Source organism: Equus przewalskii, chromosome 20 (genome assembly GCF_037783145.1).
Source record: "Equus przewalskii isolate Varuska chromosome 20, EquPr2, whole genome shotgun sequence".
Taxonomy (NCBI): Eukaryota; Metazoa; Chordata; class Mammalia; order Perissodactyla; family Equidae; genus Equus; species Equus przewalskii.
Window position 1 is genome coordinate 21,440,906 of NC_091850.1, and position 20,426 is coordinate 21,461,331.

The 20,426-nt window shown below is 34.0% G+C and overlaps 1 protein-coding gene across 1 annotated transcript in view; it reads left to right on the forward strand.

The window, feature by feature from the left end:
- HCN1 (hyperpolarization activated cyclic nucleotide gated potassium channel 1) overlaps positions 1–20,426 on the forward strand; it is a 368,763-nt gene that overhangs the window by 190,853 nt on the left and 157,484 nt on the right. Inside the window, exon 3 of the mRNA XM_070586899.1 lies at positions 12,905–13,066. Within this exon, the coding sequence (XP_070443000.1) occupies positions 12,905–13,066 (162 nt within the window). The remainder of the gene's footprint in view (positions 1–12,904; positions 13,067–20,426) is intronic.

Consider the following 20,426-nt stretch of genomic DNA (forward strand, 5'->3'; position numbering starts at 1 on the left):
GTGTCAGACTAGATGAGGAAGGAGTGATGATGAGCAGAGAGAAGAGAGTGGAAGAAAATAGAACTTTTCAAAGACTAGCCATCTCAAACAATTTAAAAACCAATTCTGTGAGAGTAAGACAATGAAAAATAAAAACTAGACAAAAAAATATATGTGATCAAAGAAGTAAAGTTCTTGTGATTAAAAGCTTGAATATGGGCAAGCTACAATGATGACAATGTGTATATGGATACTGGTCATGTAACCAGGGTGTGACAAAAGGATGACAGATATTCTGGAAGCAATGGATGCCAAAATATCAAACATTTGTATGTAAATTTACTTCATTACTGGTACATGATAAGGATTCCTTTCAAATCAGGTGTCTCCATTCTGTTATCACAAAGAGTACTTGGAAAAATATATAATAATCTCAAAGGTCCCATTTAGTAAAATGTACCACTTGTTTCTCAACTAGGAACTCTCTTCATTCTTTCCTTCCTCCCTTCCTTTTTTTTCCTCTCTTGTTTACTTCCTTCTATGTAAACATAAGTTAAGTACTTGCTTAGCAAATACAGTCCTTGACCTCCAGGGGCTCACAATCTAGTGAGGACAGACATATAAACACATAATTCTAGCCAAGTGTTAAACACTTTTATAGAGTTATAGACTAAGCCCTATGGGAGGAAGCTCTTAATTCTCTCCCTTGAGAAGTCAAGTAAGTCTTTCCTGAGGAAATGACATATGAGCCAGGTTTTGAAGTATGAATAAGAAAGACTTCAGTAAGAAAAGGGATAGGATGGAAGGCATTATCCCTGGAAGCGAATAGCATGTAAACAGATGCAGGCGCCTATCAACTATGTTGTGTAAAGGGTACTATGACAAGTTTGGTTTGCCCCAAGCATGGAATACCTATAGGGGAGAGGTGAGTAATGAGGGTGAAATGGTAGACAGAGGGCAGATCAGTAAGGACCTTTTATACTAGACCAAGGAGTTTGGATATCATGAAGATTCTCTGGATCTCTAGCAAAAGTTCAAGCAGGGAGTTTCCATGATCAAGTTTAAATCATAGAATGATAATTCTGGATGCCAATTTTCAAAGAAGGTGAGACTGGAGGTTGGAGATGTGAGGTAATTAACAATGTTGAAAAAATAATGATAGAAACAAATTGATTTATGAATTAAATCAATTACAACAAAGTCTAACATAATTTTGTGAATGGAAGACTTGACAAATGATTCTAAATTTAATTTGAAATGTAAGTGTGTGAAACACGCACTCTTACAGGAAGAATTATTTGGGGAGAATAACTTCGAGGTTAGCAAATATGCTGCAAAGGTAAACTAACTTCAGCAATGGCTTACTGGCACTTGAATAGATCAACAGCTCATTAGAAAACATCAGTTAGCCCAGAAAGAACAGGCAGTTATGAATTTGAGTGGATAAGTCCTTTTATAGTAAGATTAATAGTTCAAATATTTGTGGAAGGGCTGCATTATAAAATAAAGGTTTCTGGTTCAAGAAGATAGATGACACATGTGTGGGCTTTCTGTCCCTCCTGACTCCAGCGCAATGAAAGAATCAAAGTGAATAAAGGAATGCATCTATAAAACAGAAGTGAACGAGAGCAGGGGACACTTATTGACACGAGAAAGTCCCCAAAATTTTTAAAAGATTGAAAACCAAAGGGAGCAGAATGAAGGATGACACAAAGCAAGAAAAATCACAGCCTGGAATGTGCTACGAAAGGGTCTGCAAAAGAAGTGACAGCCAGTCTGTCCACTGTAACCACTGGGACCTTTGGAGATGGAATCAGAAGGCCTAATGAAGAACATAATTGAGCAACAGGGCTGACCACAAGAAGGACGCTTAGTTTAACATCAACATGACAACTCCATGAGTCATTACTCATAACGCACTTCTCATCCCCTGCACACACACACATAGAATTTGAGTGCTTTCCACTTATTCTCATGTAAAATTCCTCATTTTATCTCTAAGGAAATTAAACCTACATTGGGGAAAGATAGTTTCAGTAGATGCTAGAAGGTGTGGAGTCAAGTCTTTAAATATGTGTGAGAAAATGATTTTCAATCTCGAATTTTATACCTGGACAAACTATTGTTAAAGGGGTAAGAGAGAAAGACGGACTCACACATGTGCTTCCTCCCCTAACCACATCCCCACCCCAAATAAAGCTGTAAACTGAGACTAAGTGTAGCTACGACAAGACATGTTCAAGGAAACAACAATTACGACAGCTTTGCAGCAGGTCTAGAGAAAAATGACTCCTGCTTAAAACAGGTGGGCAGTGTCTGGAAAAGAAAGTGTTTCTATGAGTGTGTGGTGGGGCTGATGCCATGAGCACTGAAGAATCAGTGCCTAACATCTGATTCTGCGCAGAGCTAATATGTGATAGGATATTTTTGGTGGTAAGAAAAAACAAATTTATACAAAAAAAATTTATTACTTTTAAGTGTCCTTTCATATTTATCCGTTTATGTAATTCTTATGACAATTCTGATAAGTATTTTTAACACTTCAGGTGGTCTGGGAAATATCTAGCACTATTATCTAAATTGATGAAGCATTATAATGCACATTTAGATTGAAAGGTGTCCAACTGGTGACTCTGAAATCATGCTAGGTTCCAACAGATCAAATCTTACTCAAATGTTTCTTCGGTTCCCAGCAACTTTGTAAACACTTATTTATTTTTTAGGTTTTAGTTTTCGAGGGAAGGACTATGTTTTCCTGACTTACTGGATTTCATCAAGTGGCAGAATGTGTGATTTATTCACTAAGATCTGTAGTTCCATTTTACTGGCTTCACACCCCAAACCATGTACTTAGTGATTTCTTTTGAAGGCATTTGCCAAGACAGTGAAACAGCACTGCATTTTTTCCCAGAGCATCTCTGACACACATCCACTTAAATAAATTGGTATTTCAAACTTGACTGGCTCATCTGGCCAGAGTAACGAGATGGCATGCCAATGCATGACGTAACTCTTGATGGCCACGTCTAAAAAATTATGAAGAAGCATTGTTTTCATCTTAACAGTTTTTTCAGAAGGCAGCTTTCTTTTTTCTTATCTCTCCTATTGACTTCTTTCGGCAAATGGTGATGTGTGCTGGTTTATCACGGCACATGGCTTTTCTAGACTGTAAATGATGAGAAGAGGCCGGGGATGTTGAGAAAGACATTGTGCAATCCATCCAAATATAATTGCCTCTATCACATTTCATTTTACCTCATATTTATACTACCACTAGCTTTAATATTACATTTTTATTTATTTGTTTTATCAACAAAGGTTTGAGGAAATTACTTATACAAAATAGTGATTTACCTCTGGTTTATCTTCCAATTAATGTGTGTGTGTGTTGTTGGCTTCCCTGTGTTTTCACTTTTGAAAATCATTCCTTTCATTTCTGAAGTAAAGGGTATTAAGGAATTCTACATGTAGAATGTACTTCAGAGGTCATTTTACTCCTTCTCTTTTCTTTCAGTTGAGAAGCTAAGGCAAGTTTTTGGAAACTATGCAAAGTAGAGACTAGAACCTCGTTTCCTGATTTCAAGTTATGCATGTTCCTAATAGGCAATTTTTTTGAGTCCTTACATGGCAAAAACTTGTTTACTGTCTTTTTATTTCATGTTAACTTGGTTATTTATTTATTTATTTGAGGAAGATTAGTCCTGGGTTAACATCTGCTGCCAATCCTCCTCTTTTTGCTGAGGAAGCCTGGCCCTGAGCTAACATCCATGCCCATCTTCCTCTACTTTATATATGGGGCTCCTGCCACAGCATGGTTTGTCAAGCGGTGCCTAGGTCCGCACCCTGGATCTGAACTGGCAAACCCCAGGCCGCTGAAGTGGAATGTGTGAACTTAACGGCTGCACCACTGGGCCGGCCCCTTAACTTGGTTATTTATCTCTAAGATTAACAAAATAATTACTCAAAAATTTGAAAACTTGTCTAATGTACCTAACAATTTAATGTTCTATGCAAACGTATGACTAAACTTTAAAGATTTTTACCATACTACAAATGCTGCAATTTTCAATGTTTTAAGCCAAAAAAAGAGAAAAAGAGAAAAGGATTAAGATGCCAAACATCTATCAGTTGTGAATTTAACAAAGTTCATGAATATGAGACCAAAAACATTGAAGTGCATTTTTTTCTTATAGAAAATGGAGGAGATAACAATACATAGTATTATTTGTGTATATACTTAAAAAATTTATTAGCAAGAGACCACCAAAATATATTACGCATTTTATGCATGTCTCAGGGACAGTTTAATAGAATCTGGTTAACTGAGTGTTAGTACAAAAATTCTTTCTGGATGATATCTGAATGGAATGAAAAAATATGTCTTATTCTTACTTGGTAATTTCAAAGCAATTCAATAGATATTTATTGACTATAGAATATCTGAAAGAGACTGTCTACAGGAAAACAATTTATGGAGTACATAAAATGAGTTTAAACATCCTCTGCTTTGTTTGCTTTATAGTTTTGTAACCAGAGCTTGTACACTGAAGCAGCCTTCTCTCTATCTTAACAGTGTTCATTACTAAGATGAATTTTAAAATACAAATTAACAAGATGAAGTCTCCGAAGTAAAATATCTGTTCTTACCAAGATTAGGTACATTTCTCCATTCCGTTCTATGGCGTATTTTTGCCCTTCAAAAAGCGTAAATCCATGTGATTGGTTTTGTTTGCTGAGGAAATTAACTAGTAACAAAAACTAGAATCATTTTACTGTTTGTAGCTCAAAATGCAGAGCTAACTAAATTTGTACTTATTGGAGCGTGCAACATATTACAAATCTGATGAGACAGCAGTTATCCACAAGAGAGAAACCCGAACGAAAGATCAACATGAAACTATAAAGATAAAAATCAGATTATTATTAGCATTATCTTATTTCTACAATGAATTATTCCCTAATCCTTTCCAAAAAACACAATGTTATGGAACTATCATTTGAAATTCGTTCAAAAGAGGTATGCAGAATTCATAGAATATTGCTAATGTGTTATTAGCTTGACTTTACTCCCTCTTTCTCTACACACACACACACATACATATGCACAAGCACACATACGCACACATTTGTGTAGCCACTTAATATTGTTTTCTTGATTATTATTTTTTACTGTGTAAATAGATAATAAAAAAGAATATTATTTTTTCATTTTTAAAAAGATTTAAAAATTTTATTTTGACTTTTCAAGATGAGATTTGCAAAAAAAGTCTTCAGAAAAAAACATTTCATAAAATCAAGAAATATTAGTGCGGACTTAATCCTGAAATTACGTGTGTGGTAAGCATCAAATAGCCTTCACATAACTATCATTAAAATAAAGTTCAAAGATCCATCATAAAATATGTGGTCGTATTTTCCTCATGTAAATATTCAGGTAGTTGCACAATTTGTATAGATTGTCCATATTTACATCCATTTTAAATTTGTAATAGAGGAACAGTGACCTTAAATTGTTTAATTTTAATTAATTTCATTTGTTCCAGAGTTCTAGTCTATTAAAGTCACTTCTTTGTGGGGTCATTTTCAATATTCATTTGTAATTTGACTTTCCCAGTGTGTAAGCTACTTTCTAAAGTAAATTAAGCACATGGGGTTATTCTTGCTCTTTCACTTTTCTAGGGCACTGTCCAATAAACAGATATTCTGTTATACCACATAGTCCTCATGAAAATTAAAAAGATATACTTCTCTTTCCTAAGGTACTTAAAAAATGTGAAGATTTGGGTACATTCAGTTAAAAAAAAACGCAACCTATCCTAAGCATTTTTGTTTCTGACCTATTCCTAATTGTCAGCTTGTAATGACTTGAAATTCAAGGGAAAATGAGTAAGCTTAGTAGAAATGGCTCATCTCAGTTGGATACTCATCTGCACTGACCCATTTATACAAATTCGTTGTTAGTTGAGTAACCTCTGTTGGAGAAAAAACATTTGCTGAGCATCAACTCTGTATCACCAAGCATTGTGCATCCTAGTTTTTAAGGTTTCTACTTTTCCAGTTTATAAGTTTCCAGTTTATAAGTGTTTCCTATCATTGTTTTCTACCAAAAATGTTCAAAGAATCCATATTATAATATTTTCCAATTTTTCTTATATTTCCCTAGTAACTCATGATCTTTGATTTTTCTCAGATAGTAAAGCTAAATAAAGAGCAATTTTGCATAAATACATACTTTTGCTAAATGTTTAGGTATATGGAATTAAAATCCTATGTAAACACATGTGTGATTACAAATGGCTGATACATTATACAGTAGCAAAGTAATGAAAGAAAGTCATCAATTCTAAGGAATAGTCAAGATCTCTTTTACCTTGTTAAGAAACATGACAATGTTTTTACAACTAGAATACCTAAAATCGCTTCCTTTTTTATTTTATACATATATTTATGTTCCTTAAAGAAATACATGGACATGATCAAAATAACACATCCACATCTGTCTGTACTCTGTTTTTTGACAACCATGATTGAGAACCTGTGCATTCTGTTCTGTAACTATAATTCTATAAATATGTAGTTGTTATGACTATATAAGTACTGTTTAGTTTACTGCAGAATCATGTAATAAGATCTATCTTTCTCTATAGTCCCAATGATACCTGTGCCACTTGAAGAAGCATGCTCAAATAGATGTATATTTTTTCTTAAGTTTCAATCCCCCATTTGGGGACATGAAGTCAGCCTTAAATATCATCACATTCCTCTCATATGTGGGGAAAGGGGAGAGTGACAGAGGCACAGAGTAGCCAAGAAATGTACATCCTTCAGGAAATAAAATTTTGCACCAGATGGCAATTTGCACATATAACTGTGACAAGAAAACTACTTTACCCTCTAGGGCAGGCCAGCTCTCTCTCTGTCTCAAAATTCCATGAGGAGAGTATTTTTGATAAGCTAAACTGAGAAGACTACGAAGGAAAAAAAAATTAGGAAATGAAGATTCTTTTTCAACTTAAAATGTTTTTGAGGAATGGAGTAATTTTATTTTTTCTAAATATTTGGGGTAAAGCTAGTATAGAAGAGATTAACGAATCTGAAGAGAAAGTAATCAAGTAATTATAGTAATTTGATATTTCCACTATATCCAGGAGCATAAGCAGTAGTTTTGTATTACATATGTCTTGGTTTTTAAATTTCATTTTTGTATTAGTTCATTTGTACTGTACTTACAGAAGTGTCTGTCCACAGCTGAGAGGGGAGAGAGTTGGTTTTCACCATAGATTGAGGACCTCTGGACTAATTATTTAGGTTCCTAGAGGAGAAAAAATATCAGACTGATAACGAAAAGTTGACAGGGATTCATTTTGAATAAAAGACACATCTTTTGATACTAGGAAAAAGCCACTTAGAAAAGGTGCAGGTGCATTTTTGTTTGAATGTATGAGGGGTCAGAGTTGAAGGAATTCAAACGTAAGAGTTTTTCTTCTGGAGAAGGTAAAATTTTAAGCTGAGAGTGAGCAGGATAGTCAAGGGCCTTGGGGAAGTAGAAGAGAGGAAAAAATATAGGATAGATGATGTTAGGAATAGGGAAATTAATAGACCACAGCCAAGGGTCTCAAACAAGGTTGCTATCATTTAAAATTTTTTAGTAGCCACAATCTACAGTTTCCTCTCCAGTAATCTTCAATAGCTCAGGTATAGAAGTGGCTGATTGATTAATCAGAAGTTGATATTTTGCAGAGAAAAGGCAATGGAAAAATACAGAGTTCTTAATGAATGGAGATGTGTGGTGTGTGGAACTGAGAGGTTGTTAGATGCCAGATATGAGAGAAAGTCATGTGTAGAATAGCCAAATAGAATGAGCACTAAAGAGAAGGAATTATTTTATACAGGTGGACAAATAAGTGTCTGAGAGGGGCAAATGGGAGCTTGGAAAATGAGGGCACTGCATGAGAACCTAAGGCTTATGAAGTTTAAAAGAATTGAACCGACCCTGTTTGAGAAAGTACCAGAGAAGCTGAGTCTTTGGGGAAAGGGGAAAGGGGAGTCATAAGTCTCAGGAAAAGCAGAGGAGAGGAAGAATTTTATGATGAGGCTGAGGTTTTACGAGAGTTAATTGACAATGTAGGAGGAGTTTTGGAAGGACAGTGGAGAGAAGAATCCAGAAAAAAGCATTCAACAGCATGAGGATCTGTCAATAGGTCTGCGAAGTTGGGGAGGGGATAATTGCATTTTGACTATTTACAGAAGCTGATAGAGATGAGAGGCCCAGATGTTTGACTTTTCTGAAGGTTATGGTTTTCTGAAGGACTGGACATTCTGAATGAGATCCTAGACAGAGTTGGGAACTGATAAAATTAGTCCAAGGATTGCAGTCATTGGTCATTGTTCAAAGAAATTACTATGAAGAGCACTCTTCTCTCATAAACCAAGTAAAACCTTTTGCACTTTGTACCTAAAGCGTGGTAATATAACCTGGATCATTTTCAAGATAAGAATTGCAGAAAGTGCAATAGGGCTCTTAAAATATTTATTTTGTCATTGACTGGGACTACTACATATTGAATGCTGGATATCTGATAGCTGTGAAACAGACTGAGAAACTAAATGTTTGTTTTCTTGTATTCTGTATCAACATGGCATATAGACACTCCATCTAAAAGATATATAACATTTTTGTAGGTGCAGGTACAGATTTATGAAGAAAAATGAAAGACCCAACCCTGTTTTACACCTTAAAAATAAGAAAATTCTCTGTCAAAAGAGCCATTTCTGACCCATTTGGTTCTCTGAATATTACTTTGATAAGAATTTTGAAGGTCTAGTCCAAGGCTTAAGTCAATATCGAGACCACGGAAGCAACCTAGCCTAGAAATGATTCCCATTTGTGAAGTCAAAGACTAAGGGCGGATGAATACAAGCTGCGAAAAGTCTTAAATTACTCTTGACGATTTTTGTGGTTAGGTAAAGCATAATAGATCAAATAGTTAAGGATAGGTTAAGGCCCGCTGATTTCATAGGTGCTATTAGATTGAGAGAGCCGTGAATCTGGTTTCTCAGGAAAGAAGGTGGCGGGCATTTCGAAGGAACTCAGCTAATTTATGGATGTCTGCCATACAGCACAGTTTGGGATTTGACCTTTTAAAAACAGCATGGAATATGCATTGCTCCTGGGAAAAATATTACGAAAAATTATACTTGTGGTGAACAGTTATGCAAATATGAGGGCAGGCTGTGGGATTCTGAATTAAATTTTCTTACTCAGAACATTCTTCAGTTTTGGAAAGTTAATTAGCTATCCTATCCGGAGTTATTGAACTCCAACTCGGCAGAATTCTGGAACTCTACTATTACAAAAAGACTTCAATGAGAATTTGTGACCAGACATTTCCTTTCATTGAAGTCATACGAACAACATAATGTTCTGAACTGAACACTGTGCCTTCCACTGACATATTTTGTAGTCTAGTTTTTGGTGAAAGTAAAAATGAGGGAGTGCTTTAAAAACTTATTTTAATTCTTTTTTTCAGTTGACTCTTATAAGGACCACTTAAAAGCATATTGCTAGTGGGTCAGAACAGCCTGTCTTTCTGTTACATGAGCACTCAAATCAGGGTTCAAGTCAGATTATTTAGGAGATAGAAAATAATAAAGTTTTTTTTTTTTCATTCCCTGGTTTAAAACACAGAAGTAAAAGCTGCACACTCTAAAGATCATAAAAGATGACTTATGCTATCATTGTTAAATCCTTGCAATATTTTCATTCATTCATTTAATAACAATTTATGGTGCTGTTTTTGAAGTCAGGTTTGCAAGCAGTAGCATTAAGATAATTGATTTACAAGAGAATTTATCTCTTAAGGATGTCCACCTCAGAGATGGAAAAAACCTGAAAATATTAATCAATGGTATCTGTTGCCTGATCAGTAAGTTGAGTCAAGTCATACTTAGATTTATCCTACAAGCTGCCCTTAGACAATAAGAAGTTGTGGCTATGCATAAATTAGATTGGATGTTTCCTTCTTTGATTAGCGTGACTATCTACAGATGTATGTGCTCTCTAAGGCAGTAGTCTTCTCACTCCAAATCTTCCATGAGCAAGGTTTTAACAGGGCCGTTAATAATCTAGCAACCAGTCACATGTAATGATTATGCCTGCCAGAGTGTATTAATTATAAGAGCTCAAGAGATAATCACTTGGGGCCCAGACGCTATATACATTCATGTATGCATCACATGTAATACTCATACATTATGATGTTCTTTTGTCGGGTAGATAAATCAGGATGGATTCCACTATTTGAAATTAGCCTCTGATATTAACTAGTGCCAACTTGCTAGTGCCTCTTCCAAAGTTAGATTTTAGGGTAGCTCCAAAAAACGAGATCAATTTTAAATACATAATGTTAAACACCAAAAAGGGAGATTGTTTATGAAATTAATTATGGGAGCTATTCCTGAGCACTCCTGATTTGGTAGAGTTAGTATATAAATCTAGCACTAGTGCTGTATACTAACGTTGTGAGGTTGGGAATGGACATGGGGTGGAGAATAGGCTTACCTCTAGGGATTATCCTGTTACAATAGGAGTTGAGTAATCACATGGAAGCAAAATAAAAAAAATGTGTTTCTAATATGTTATGAAAGATCTTATATCCTTTATGAAACTAGTGGTTGTGTTTCTCTGGGAAATATTTCAGAAATAATAGGGTTTTCTTAAAGGAATTGGTGAATAACTGTTAGCATATGTTATCTTAATTCAGTAAATAGTTCCTTAAGATCTCAAGAAAAGAATCGAATTTCTCAAAAAGAAAGTAGAAGATTAATAAAAGTCAGCTGTACTAAGAATGGGCCCTAATTCTCTTAACATCCCAGACTTCACTCTATAAAGTCTGATAATTAAATGGTGGTTACAGCCTGTGTGCTTATAATTTAAAGACTTTGGCAGAGAATTGCAGATATTGTTTGCTTCAAGTAATCAAGTTTGAAGATAATTAGTTTCTTGTTTGATTCAGAAGTTTACATTCTACAACTATACTCTGTTTCCCAACAATGCAACTCTTATCCAAAAGACACATTGAACCATTTTGTCAGGAAATACTTAGATATAAATATATAATTCTATTACTAAACAAAAAATTCTTAAATCCATGGTGATTTTCTTTTCTCACTTTGATAGTAAAAAGCTTTTAAATTATGTTTTGCTGTATTATTTTTAATGAAAAATTATTGATTAAAGTGTTGGTACAATTTTTATCTACAAATTCAGTGACCAAAAAAATATTAAAGGGAATAACATCAAAAGGACTTTTCTGTGAGTTTGCCAAATACAAAACCAAATTAAAAAATAATTTAGAGGAAAATAAAATTCTTAATGCTTTAAAATATATTGCTATGTGTATAGCTGTCTGAATGTCAAAATGCGTGATCTGTTGCCTTTAAAATCTAAGGCCCCAATCTAACTTTTAAAAGAAATTCAGAACAGTGTGTATATTCCCACAAAGAAGGATTTTTTTTTTGTTCACTGTAATTACTATGTCAAAAAGGAAGATTGTTGAAAAAAAGAATTAATACCTAATAGAAAGGTATCAAAGTGAAAAGCACTTAATTAAGTACACATTCGGTGACTTTATAAAAGCAAAGTCCCAACTGTCCTGTCAACTTACCTTGACATACTTCAGTATGCATCTCTTAAGAACTATAGAAGTTTCTTTATAAAGATTTAGTTTCTATATCTAAATTTAAAATTTGTGGGTTCTTTTCTATTTCTTAGATAATTTCTCAATTCATAGTGTCCTCATTACTTCAAAAATAGACCATTATTTTGGTGAATTATACAAAATGTGATTCCACATATCTCAATGTGTTGTGTCTTTGTATATTTATGCATATTTATTAATTATTGACTTAGTAGTCTTTTAACAATTTAAAACAACCTTTCATTCTAGAATGTAGTTGTCCTCCCAAGTGGGTTTTGTTTTTCTAGACTGCTTGAAATAAAAGCAGAAACCACATTAGCAGTGGGAGAGTGATGTAATGTATGAGCTGCTAAAGAAAGGATCCAGGTTCTGATTCTACTTCTTGTAATAACTAGATGGATGAGAAGTTATAGATATAAACCTTTATGTAAGTTTCCACTTCTAAAATTCTGATGGAGGATGTTGATTTGCAATAATTTTTGTGCTTTCTGAAATAATCTTACCTATCATATTGGATTTTCCGAAAATATAAATAAGAAAGTTTTGTAGAAAGGGGAAACTTGTACCATACAAATAATATAGATGGAAATAACAATTTTAATTTTAAAAAGTGTTGCACAATTGTTTTTTAACCAAATTCATGGAACTTTTACCTCAAAGGCCACTTTTCATGTGCAGTATACACAATAAAAGAAGTCCCTCCACTCATCTAGCTATAAAGTTAACTGCAATTAATTCTCCATCTTAGTATTTTCTGATTAAACTTCTTTTTCTAATGCTTTTCAGTCCTTGGGTTATTTTCTTGGTCCTTCAATAAATCCATTAACTTAACAGGGGATGAGAAACAGAGAAGACGGTACCCATCATCTGTCAAATTTGTTAACATATTTTAAAGCAACTTTGCTAAAATGCCCAGAAGGACAACATGTGAAAACTACTGGCAAAACCACTGTTCTTTAAAACATGACCAAAACATTTAATGTATTCATGTTACCTCTGTTCCCGTGGAGAACTCACAGTTGGCTGTAATACTCATAAAATGAGGTGCCAGGCCTCAATGTAGAGGTAAAGAAAAGTAATCCCTGTTTGTATGTGTAAAATTTCTTCCCATATTTTTATTAAATCAGTGACTTACACTACGTAATGTCAATGCCTACAGACATTGGTAGTATTCTTGACTTTAAAAAAATTGATTATAAGAACTGATTTTATATTTTGGTCAACAGATTTTCCACATGACGTATGACCTTGCCAGTGCGGTAGTGAGAATTTTTAACCTCATCGGCATGATGCTCCTCCTATGTCACTGGGATGGCTGTCTTCAGTTCTTAGTGCCGCTCCTGCAGGATTTCCCACCAGATTGCTGGGTGTCTCTAAATGAAATGGTTGTAAGTAATTCGTATTATTTTCTACTCTGCATCTTCAACGTTTTGCCAAAAAGTTCTAAGTATTTATGTTAGAATGATCTAATTTCTCCTCCATAAATGTTTAGAGACGACTTAATTTTACTTCCATGATATAAAATCAGATGTTGTTTCTTTCTCTACAGCTAAGTTTCATTCACATGAAATGTCCCTGGGATGTATATGTTACAGCATCTGTTTTTAGATATCTTACTCTGTGTATGTTGACACATTTTATTTCAAAGGTACACGAACTAACACACAAACATACATAACCATAGAACAACATTCTTTTAAAAATGCCTACTGCTTGGAATAACTCCATCTATCTTTCAAGTTGATTCTAGCATTTACAATGTTAAAGACATGCAGTTCTAGGCGTTGTTAAACATACAGAGACACGTGTAGCAGTATAAATGCAAATGAGATATGTTATGATGTGCAGTGATATTTCAGATAGTGCTTCTTTCTAGGGAATATTTCATGGAAAAGATAGCTTTTAAAATTCACCTTGAAAGATATGTAAATATAAAAATTGTGAAATATAAATTTTGATTCCCATAGTTAGATATATTCATATTCACATTTAATTTTAAGAGTATATGCTTTGATCTACATAGTGCAACACTCACAAAGGAATTGAAACATAGCAAATATTTCTAAAGTATATATTCACAAATATTTGTTCATAAGTACATATAATCGCAAATGTTTATAGGTAAGTTTTAGTATTTTCTTCTTGCGTTACATTTTAGTTACATTACATTTAATGAAATGTTGTTTAAATTAACTTCATTAGAATAGAATTCTTTTATGTGTGACATTTTATGGGAGATAAATTTTATGTAACTTTCACAAGATTTTAACTTTAGCATAAATCAGATATCTTCTCTTTTCCCAAACTGTTCTATTATTAATTTCTTAATTTATTAATGTAAAAATGACACAGACTTCTTAAGAAAATAGATTTGTTTTTTTTCCTAATACTGTAGCTCAGACTTTGTATGTGAAGGAAAGAGAGGCTTACATTACATGTTAGGAAATATGGTCTTTTTTTCTTTATTTTCTATCCTCTGGCCGACTTATTTCCTTCCCTCCCTCCTTTTCTCCCTATCTCCCTCCCTCCTTCCCTCCTTTATTCTTTTCACTCCTTCCTTTCTTTGAGACCTGGTATTCACCTGGATCCTTCCTTCATTTCACTCGTATCTGCTTAAATGTCATTGCCTCACAGAAGCCTTCCCTGACCACCTTACCTAATATATCACCCAACTGGTTTATATTTTATCTCAAAAGAATTTAATACACACATGCACATGCCTGCACACACACACATGCAAGTATTTGTCATTTATATTTTTCTGTGTCTCCCACACCAGAATGTAAGTTCTATTAGGTCAAAAAATTTGGTTTTCTCTGTACTTTATCTCCAGTGCCTACAACAGTGCCTGACACAGTAATTTGTTATAACCTAGTCACTCATCATCAAAAGTTTACTTGAGAAATCTTCTATATTTTCTGTATCTCAAAAACAACGCTAAGAGTTTGATCAGCTCACTTTTCAAATCTGTGAAATCTCCTTAATGATACATCTGTCACTTTTACTTGTCACTGAGGAAGCAAGACACTATTAAGATATTTGGGAGTGGGGAAGCAACAGCTCTATAATCTGGCTACCGACTGAGTGACTAGTGTAAAAACACTAGCACTACTGCCAAAACATGATTCATCATTGGCACCAAATAATATTTAAGTTTGCAAATAATTATTATTTCAAATTTTCTCTTGGTATCTTTCCAGAAAATAGCAATTGTCTTCATTGAAAAGGTATGGGAACTACTTTTGGGTATCCATAAAATGCATATAATTGTGTAATTATAATGTAGGGCAATATATTACTTAATATATCTAGTGGTATGCACACAATGAAAAATTTTTAATGTCTTGATGATTTTTCTTAAAACATGTCTGCATGTACTTGTTTGTGTGTGTTTAACCTGACATAGCCAAACCTTTATTATATCCTGATGTTATATATATATAATACCTTCCCTGAATTTGCAATTTGCTTTTGGATCTTTTTCTTTTTGGCTGCAGGTTTACTTATGAAATTGGCTCTTATATTCATTCTCTTTTACGTAACATTATTTCCATGTTTAACTCTAATATGGAGGGTAGGAAACAGTTAAGTCTATGTCCAACGGTAAAGACTAAAAATTCTTTTGTGTTGTGAATATTAGTGACACGAAGGAGATAACAACATGAAAAAAGGCAATCTTTACGTCTATAGAGAATCTCGATGGTGTTATTTGACCTTGACGATATTGTCTTCTATCCTAACGCTATTGAGTTCTAGAAAACTTTTCATCACAACGAAACAAAACAAAGTGTATTTACACACAAAGGGAGTTATAAAGGAGAAGTAGAAGTCCAACATAAGAAAAAGCACCCTACATTTATATATCGTGCTTGCCGCATACAAGCCCTGTGCTTTGAAACGTGCAGCTTTATTTGGTCCTCACAGCAGCAGAATGAGATAAACACTATTACCTCCCATTTTGCAGTTCAGAAAAAGGAAAATTTTAGAAGTTAAACTTATCGTCTAACGTCACACAGGTAGTAGATTATAAAACCAAGGTTAGAATGCATATCTGACTCCATAATTTCTGTTCTAAATCACATTGGAATATCTTGTGTTGCATAGATAGCAAAAAACAGTTAAGAAAAGTAGTTACAAAAGAATGAAACCTGTAGTCAACGTACAGCAGTTGGTGTTGAAAGTCACTTGAAAACCAGCATTTGAGCTCTGACACTAAAGATTGGCAAGACGGATATGAGACGTAGATGTAGAAAAACAAAATCAAATTGGGGAGAAAAAATTGAAAAGCTAGATCAGGAGGGATGCAGGACACAATACTAGTCATTCTTGAGTACAGATTTGGCAATTATGCTGTGACATTTGACATTAATACTAAATGATTTATGATAAAGATTTGGGTGTTCAGCAAATTCCTTATGCATTTTCTTTTTCATATCTTGCATTCTTAAATGATTTATATCCTTAAATGTTATTTTAAATTCCTCCTTAACCATATTTGCATTTATATCTACATCCTTCTGTCTCTATATGTATTTTAAATTCTTCTAAAACACATTTGCATTTTTATCTATATCCTTATCTATATGTATATTTTAAATCCTCTTTAACTGTATTTGCGTTCATATCTATATCCTTATCTGTATCTATATATCACTAGCTAGTTCTCCATATATGTCCTATGATGAGAAATTCGTACTCAATGCTATAACCATTCTATATCTTTAACTGGTAATTTGTTCAATATATTTATTCTTATATTAACTGTTTCTAACCTTCATTTCATTCCATAGTAATGGATTCAGTTTGTCTCAGATAATTCCTTTGCAATCTTTATAAATTCCTTACTAAGATAACTTTTTAAATGCTATTTTTTAAAGGCAATCACTAACCATGGTGAATGACTTGAGTTGATGAGGTAGGAGATACTGACTTGCAAAATGCAACTTGAACAGGACTTAATCTTGCTTTGCATTTGTAGTCCTTACTTTTGTTTCATCCAAGAAATGTTTGAATTTTAGGATTCTGTCTGAATGTAAATCCTGTGTTTGTCAGATAGTTAATGTCTAATAAAATTAATTTTGAAAATCTAGTCATTCCCATGATATTGTGACTATGTTTTTAGGTGTATCACACTAAAATTGTAGCAGTTCATTATTAAGGTAATGGTTTTTGGTTTAAATTATAAATGTCATTAAATATTCATTTTAAGAATCTAACTAATAAAAACTATGATGCGTTTGAACTTGCATGTTGGTTTTGACGTAACTTGGGACATGACATTACAGAATGGAAAAAGAGAGATTTGCAGCTGAGTAGTACATTCCAAGAGCAATGTGTCTTTAATTGAAGTCTACAGGCTTGCTCTCAGGGAGTCCACAGGTTTTCTCCCAGCAATCTTGTAAAGGTATGGATACATGTTCACAACAATTTGGAAGGTTTCAACCTAAGTATACTATGAATCTAGGATCATCTGAATGCCCTAAATAGGGAGTTTGGATTTGCTTTTGTAGTTAAAGTGCGTCATGCCATGAGATGTTATATAAAATAATTCTGGCTTATGGGCTTGATAAGTAAATGATCCATTTATACCAAATGAGGGCTAAATGACACCATATTAAATGTTGTACAAAATTTTCCCCATAACCATAATGAAGTAATGGGTTGGAAAACCAAGTCACTCATTACATAGCACACAAATGTATATTAGGTTGTTAAACTACATAAAACTTGAGCCATAATAGTCAGCACTGTATTTACATTGTATGCAATCATTTAGTATCAACCAAGCAACATCATCCGTAACCATACATTTACATTGATACGTTTATTGGTGTATTATTTTGTCAGTATTTGACTTGTAAATTGTTGTTTGCTTTAAATTTACGAAAGCTATAAGGCTAAGAAACATATCTAGTTTTATACTTACAGCTGAGTAACATCATATTCAAAATAATTTAAACCATCTCAAGCATCATTCATTATGATGTTTTATTTTGTTGTGATTTGAAGGAAACTAAGCATTATTTCATCTTGAGAGATGCCCTTCTAGAGGGCAGGCAATATGCCTTATAAGTGTCTGCACACCCACAGATCCTATGCCAACCTTGCATATGTTGCTAAAGAAATATTAATTGTTTATAACCGAACAGGTAATTATCAATAGTATTTGAAAATTACGTGTAAAAAAGTTATTCTATTATGCATTTTAAATATTTTTCCTTGCATAGTTTTGCTTTAGTAATTTGTACATCAAATTATTTCTTCAAAGATAAGTAATCACTTGATCAAATCATGGGCAATACAACATACTTGAAATTTATGAAGTCCAAATTAATCAGCTCCTAATGCTTTTCATTTCTGTGTAAATAAGATAACTATTTTCCTGAAAAAAATTAAGATGATGTATGAACCCTCCTAAGGATACAGAGAAAAAAAGAGATATAAAATGTCTGGAAGGGTCTAATTAATAAAATCTATGTGGAGAAAATAAGAAATTTGATTGGAAAATCTAGATTACTGCTCAATTTTATTTTCATTTGAGACAATGTGTCAGGGACACTTACTAATAACCAAATAGTCACACACTTTCCACATTTTCCAGTTTCCTTCCAGTTGGAAGGGGCCCTGTGGTAGTTATGGTCAGTGGGCCCTGAGTGGTGGTATCATATTTCACTTATAGGTCTAAGCATTCAAAAGCTGGTCTGCAACCCTCCAGTTATTTTTTTCCTCTCCAGAGACATGTCTTTTAATTTGCCACCCACAGCATAGCATAGCTTATCCTGACTTATCTAGACAGCAGAAAAGGAGGGAAGAAACTGTCAGAATTGAATTTAGAGACACATTCTAGAATTGCCTCTGTGATTTTAGGTAAATAACTTGCCTGTACTTCAGCTATGAAATGAGTGTATATTATTTATTCTTTCATTTAGGTAATCTTATTGAACACCTGCTTGGTGCCAGGCATTATTTTAGGAAATGAACATACAGTAGAGAAGGAGATGAAGTCCCTGCCCTCATAGTGCTTACATTCTTAATAGCTTTCAGTCATAGCACTTCTTTCTAAAGGTACTGAAAAGGATACAGAGATTAAAAAATTAGATTTTCTTAAAAGGCTATCAGAAAATGTACTATCTCATCTACAAGATCTTTCATACAAACCTCATGGTAACCACTAAACAAATAATTAGAACAAAGACACAAATTAGAAATAAAGAGAAAATTAAGAAAACTATAATAGAAAACTACCTAACTGAATTGGTAGTCTGAAATACATGGGATGAGAAACAAAGGAAATGCAAAAGAATCAGAAAATGAGAGATAAAATGGCAGTATTAAGCCCTCATATATCAAAAATCACTCTAAATGTAAATGGACAGAATTCTCCAGTCAAAAGACACAGAGTGGTCAGACGGATTAAAAAACAAGACCCAACAATATGCTGCCTCCAGGAAACAAATCTTAGCTCCAAAAACAAATGCGGGTTCAGAGTGAAGGGATGGAAGATGATACTCCAAGCTAATGGCAAGCAAAAGAAAGCTGGTGTTGCCATACATATAACAGACAATGTAGATTTCAGGATAAAACAGGTAATGAGAGACAAAGAGGGGCAGTATATAATGATAAAAGGGACACTCTGCCAAGAAGACATAAAACTTATATATATATATATATATATATATATATATATATATATGCACCCAACACAGGAGCACCAAAGTACATAAAGCAACTATTCACAAACTTTGGTTCTTTGAGACGATAAACAAAATTGGCAAACCCTTAGCCAGACTCACTATATAAAAAAGAGAGAAGGTGGGGCCGGCCCTGTGGTGCAGTGGTTAAGTTTGCATGTTCCACTTCAGTGGCCTGGGGCTTGCCAGTTCGGATCCCGGGTGTGGACATGGCACTGCTTGGCAAACCAGGCTGTGGCAGGCATCCCACATATAAAGTAGGGGAAGAAAGTCACGGATGTTAGCTCAGGGCCAGTCTTCCTCAGCAAAAAGAGGAGGGTTAGCAGGAGGAGGATTGGTAGCAGAAGTTAGCTCAAGGCTAATCTTCCTCAAAAAAAAAAAAAGAGAGAAGACTCAAATAAGTAAAATTAGAAATGAAAGAGGAGAAATTACAATGTGTACCACAGAAATACAAAAAATTATAAGAGAACATTATGAAAAACTATATGCCAACAAATGGGACAATCTAGAAGAAATGGATAAATTCTTAGACTCATACAACCTCCCAAAACTGAGTCTGGAAGAAAGAGAGAATCATAATTTATCAATCACAAGTAAAAAGATTGAAACAGTAATCAAAAACCTCCCAAAAAATAAAAGTCCAGGATGAGATGGCTTCTTTGGAGAATTCTACCAACATTCAAAGAAGATTTAATACCTATCCTTCTCAAACTATTCCAAAATATTGAGGAAGACAGAACATTTCCTAACACATTCTACGAGGACAACATTACCCCGATAACAAGGCCAGAAAAGGACAACACAAAGAAGGAAAACTACTGGCCAATATCGCTGATGAACTTTGATGCAAAAATCCTCAACAAAACACTGGCAAACCGAATATAGCAATACATTAAAAAGATCCTACACCATGATCAAGTGGAATTTATACCAGGGACACAGGGATGGTTCAACATTGGCAAATCAATGTGATACACCACATTAACAGAATGAGGACTAAAAGCCACATGATCATCTCAATAGACATAGAGAAAGCACTTGACAAGATCCAACAGTC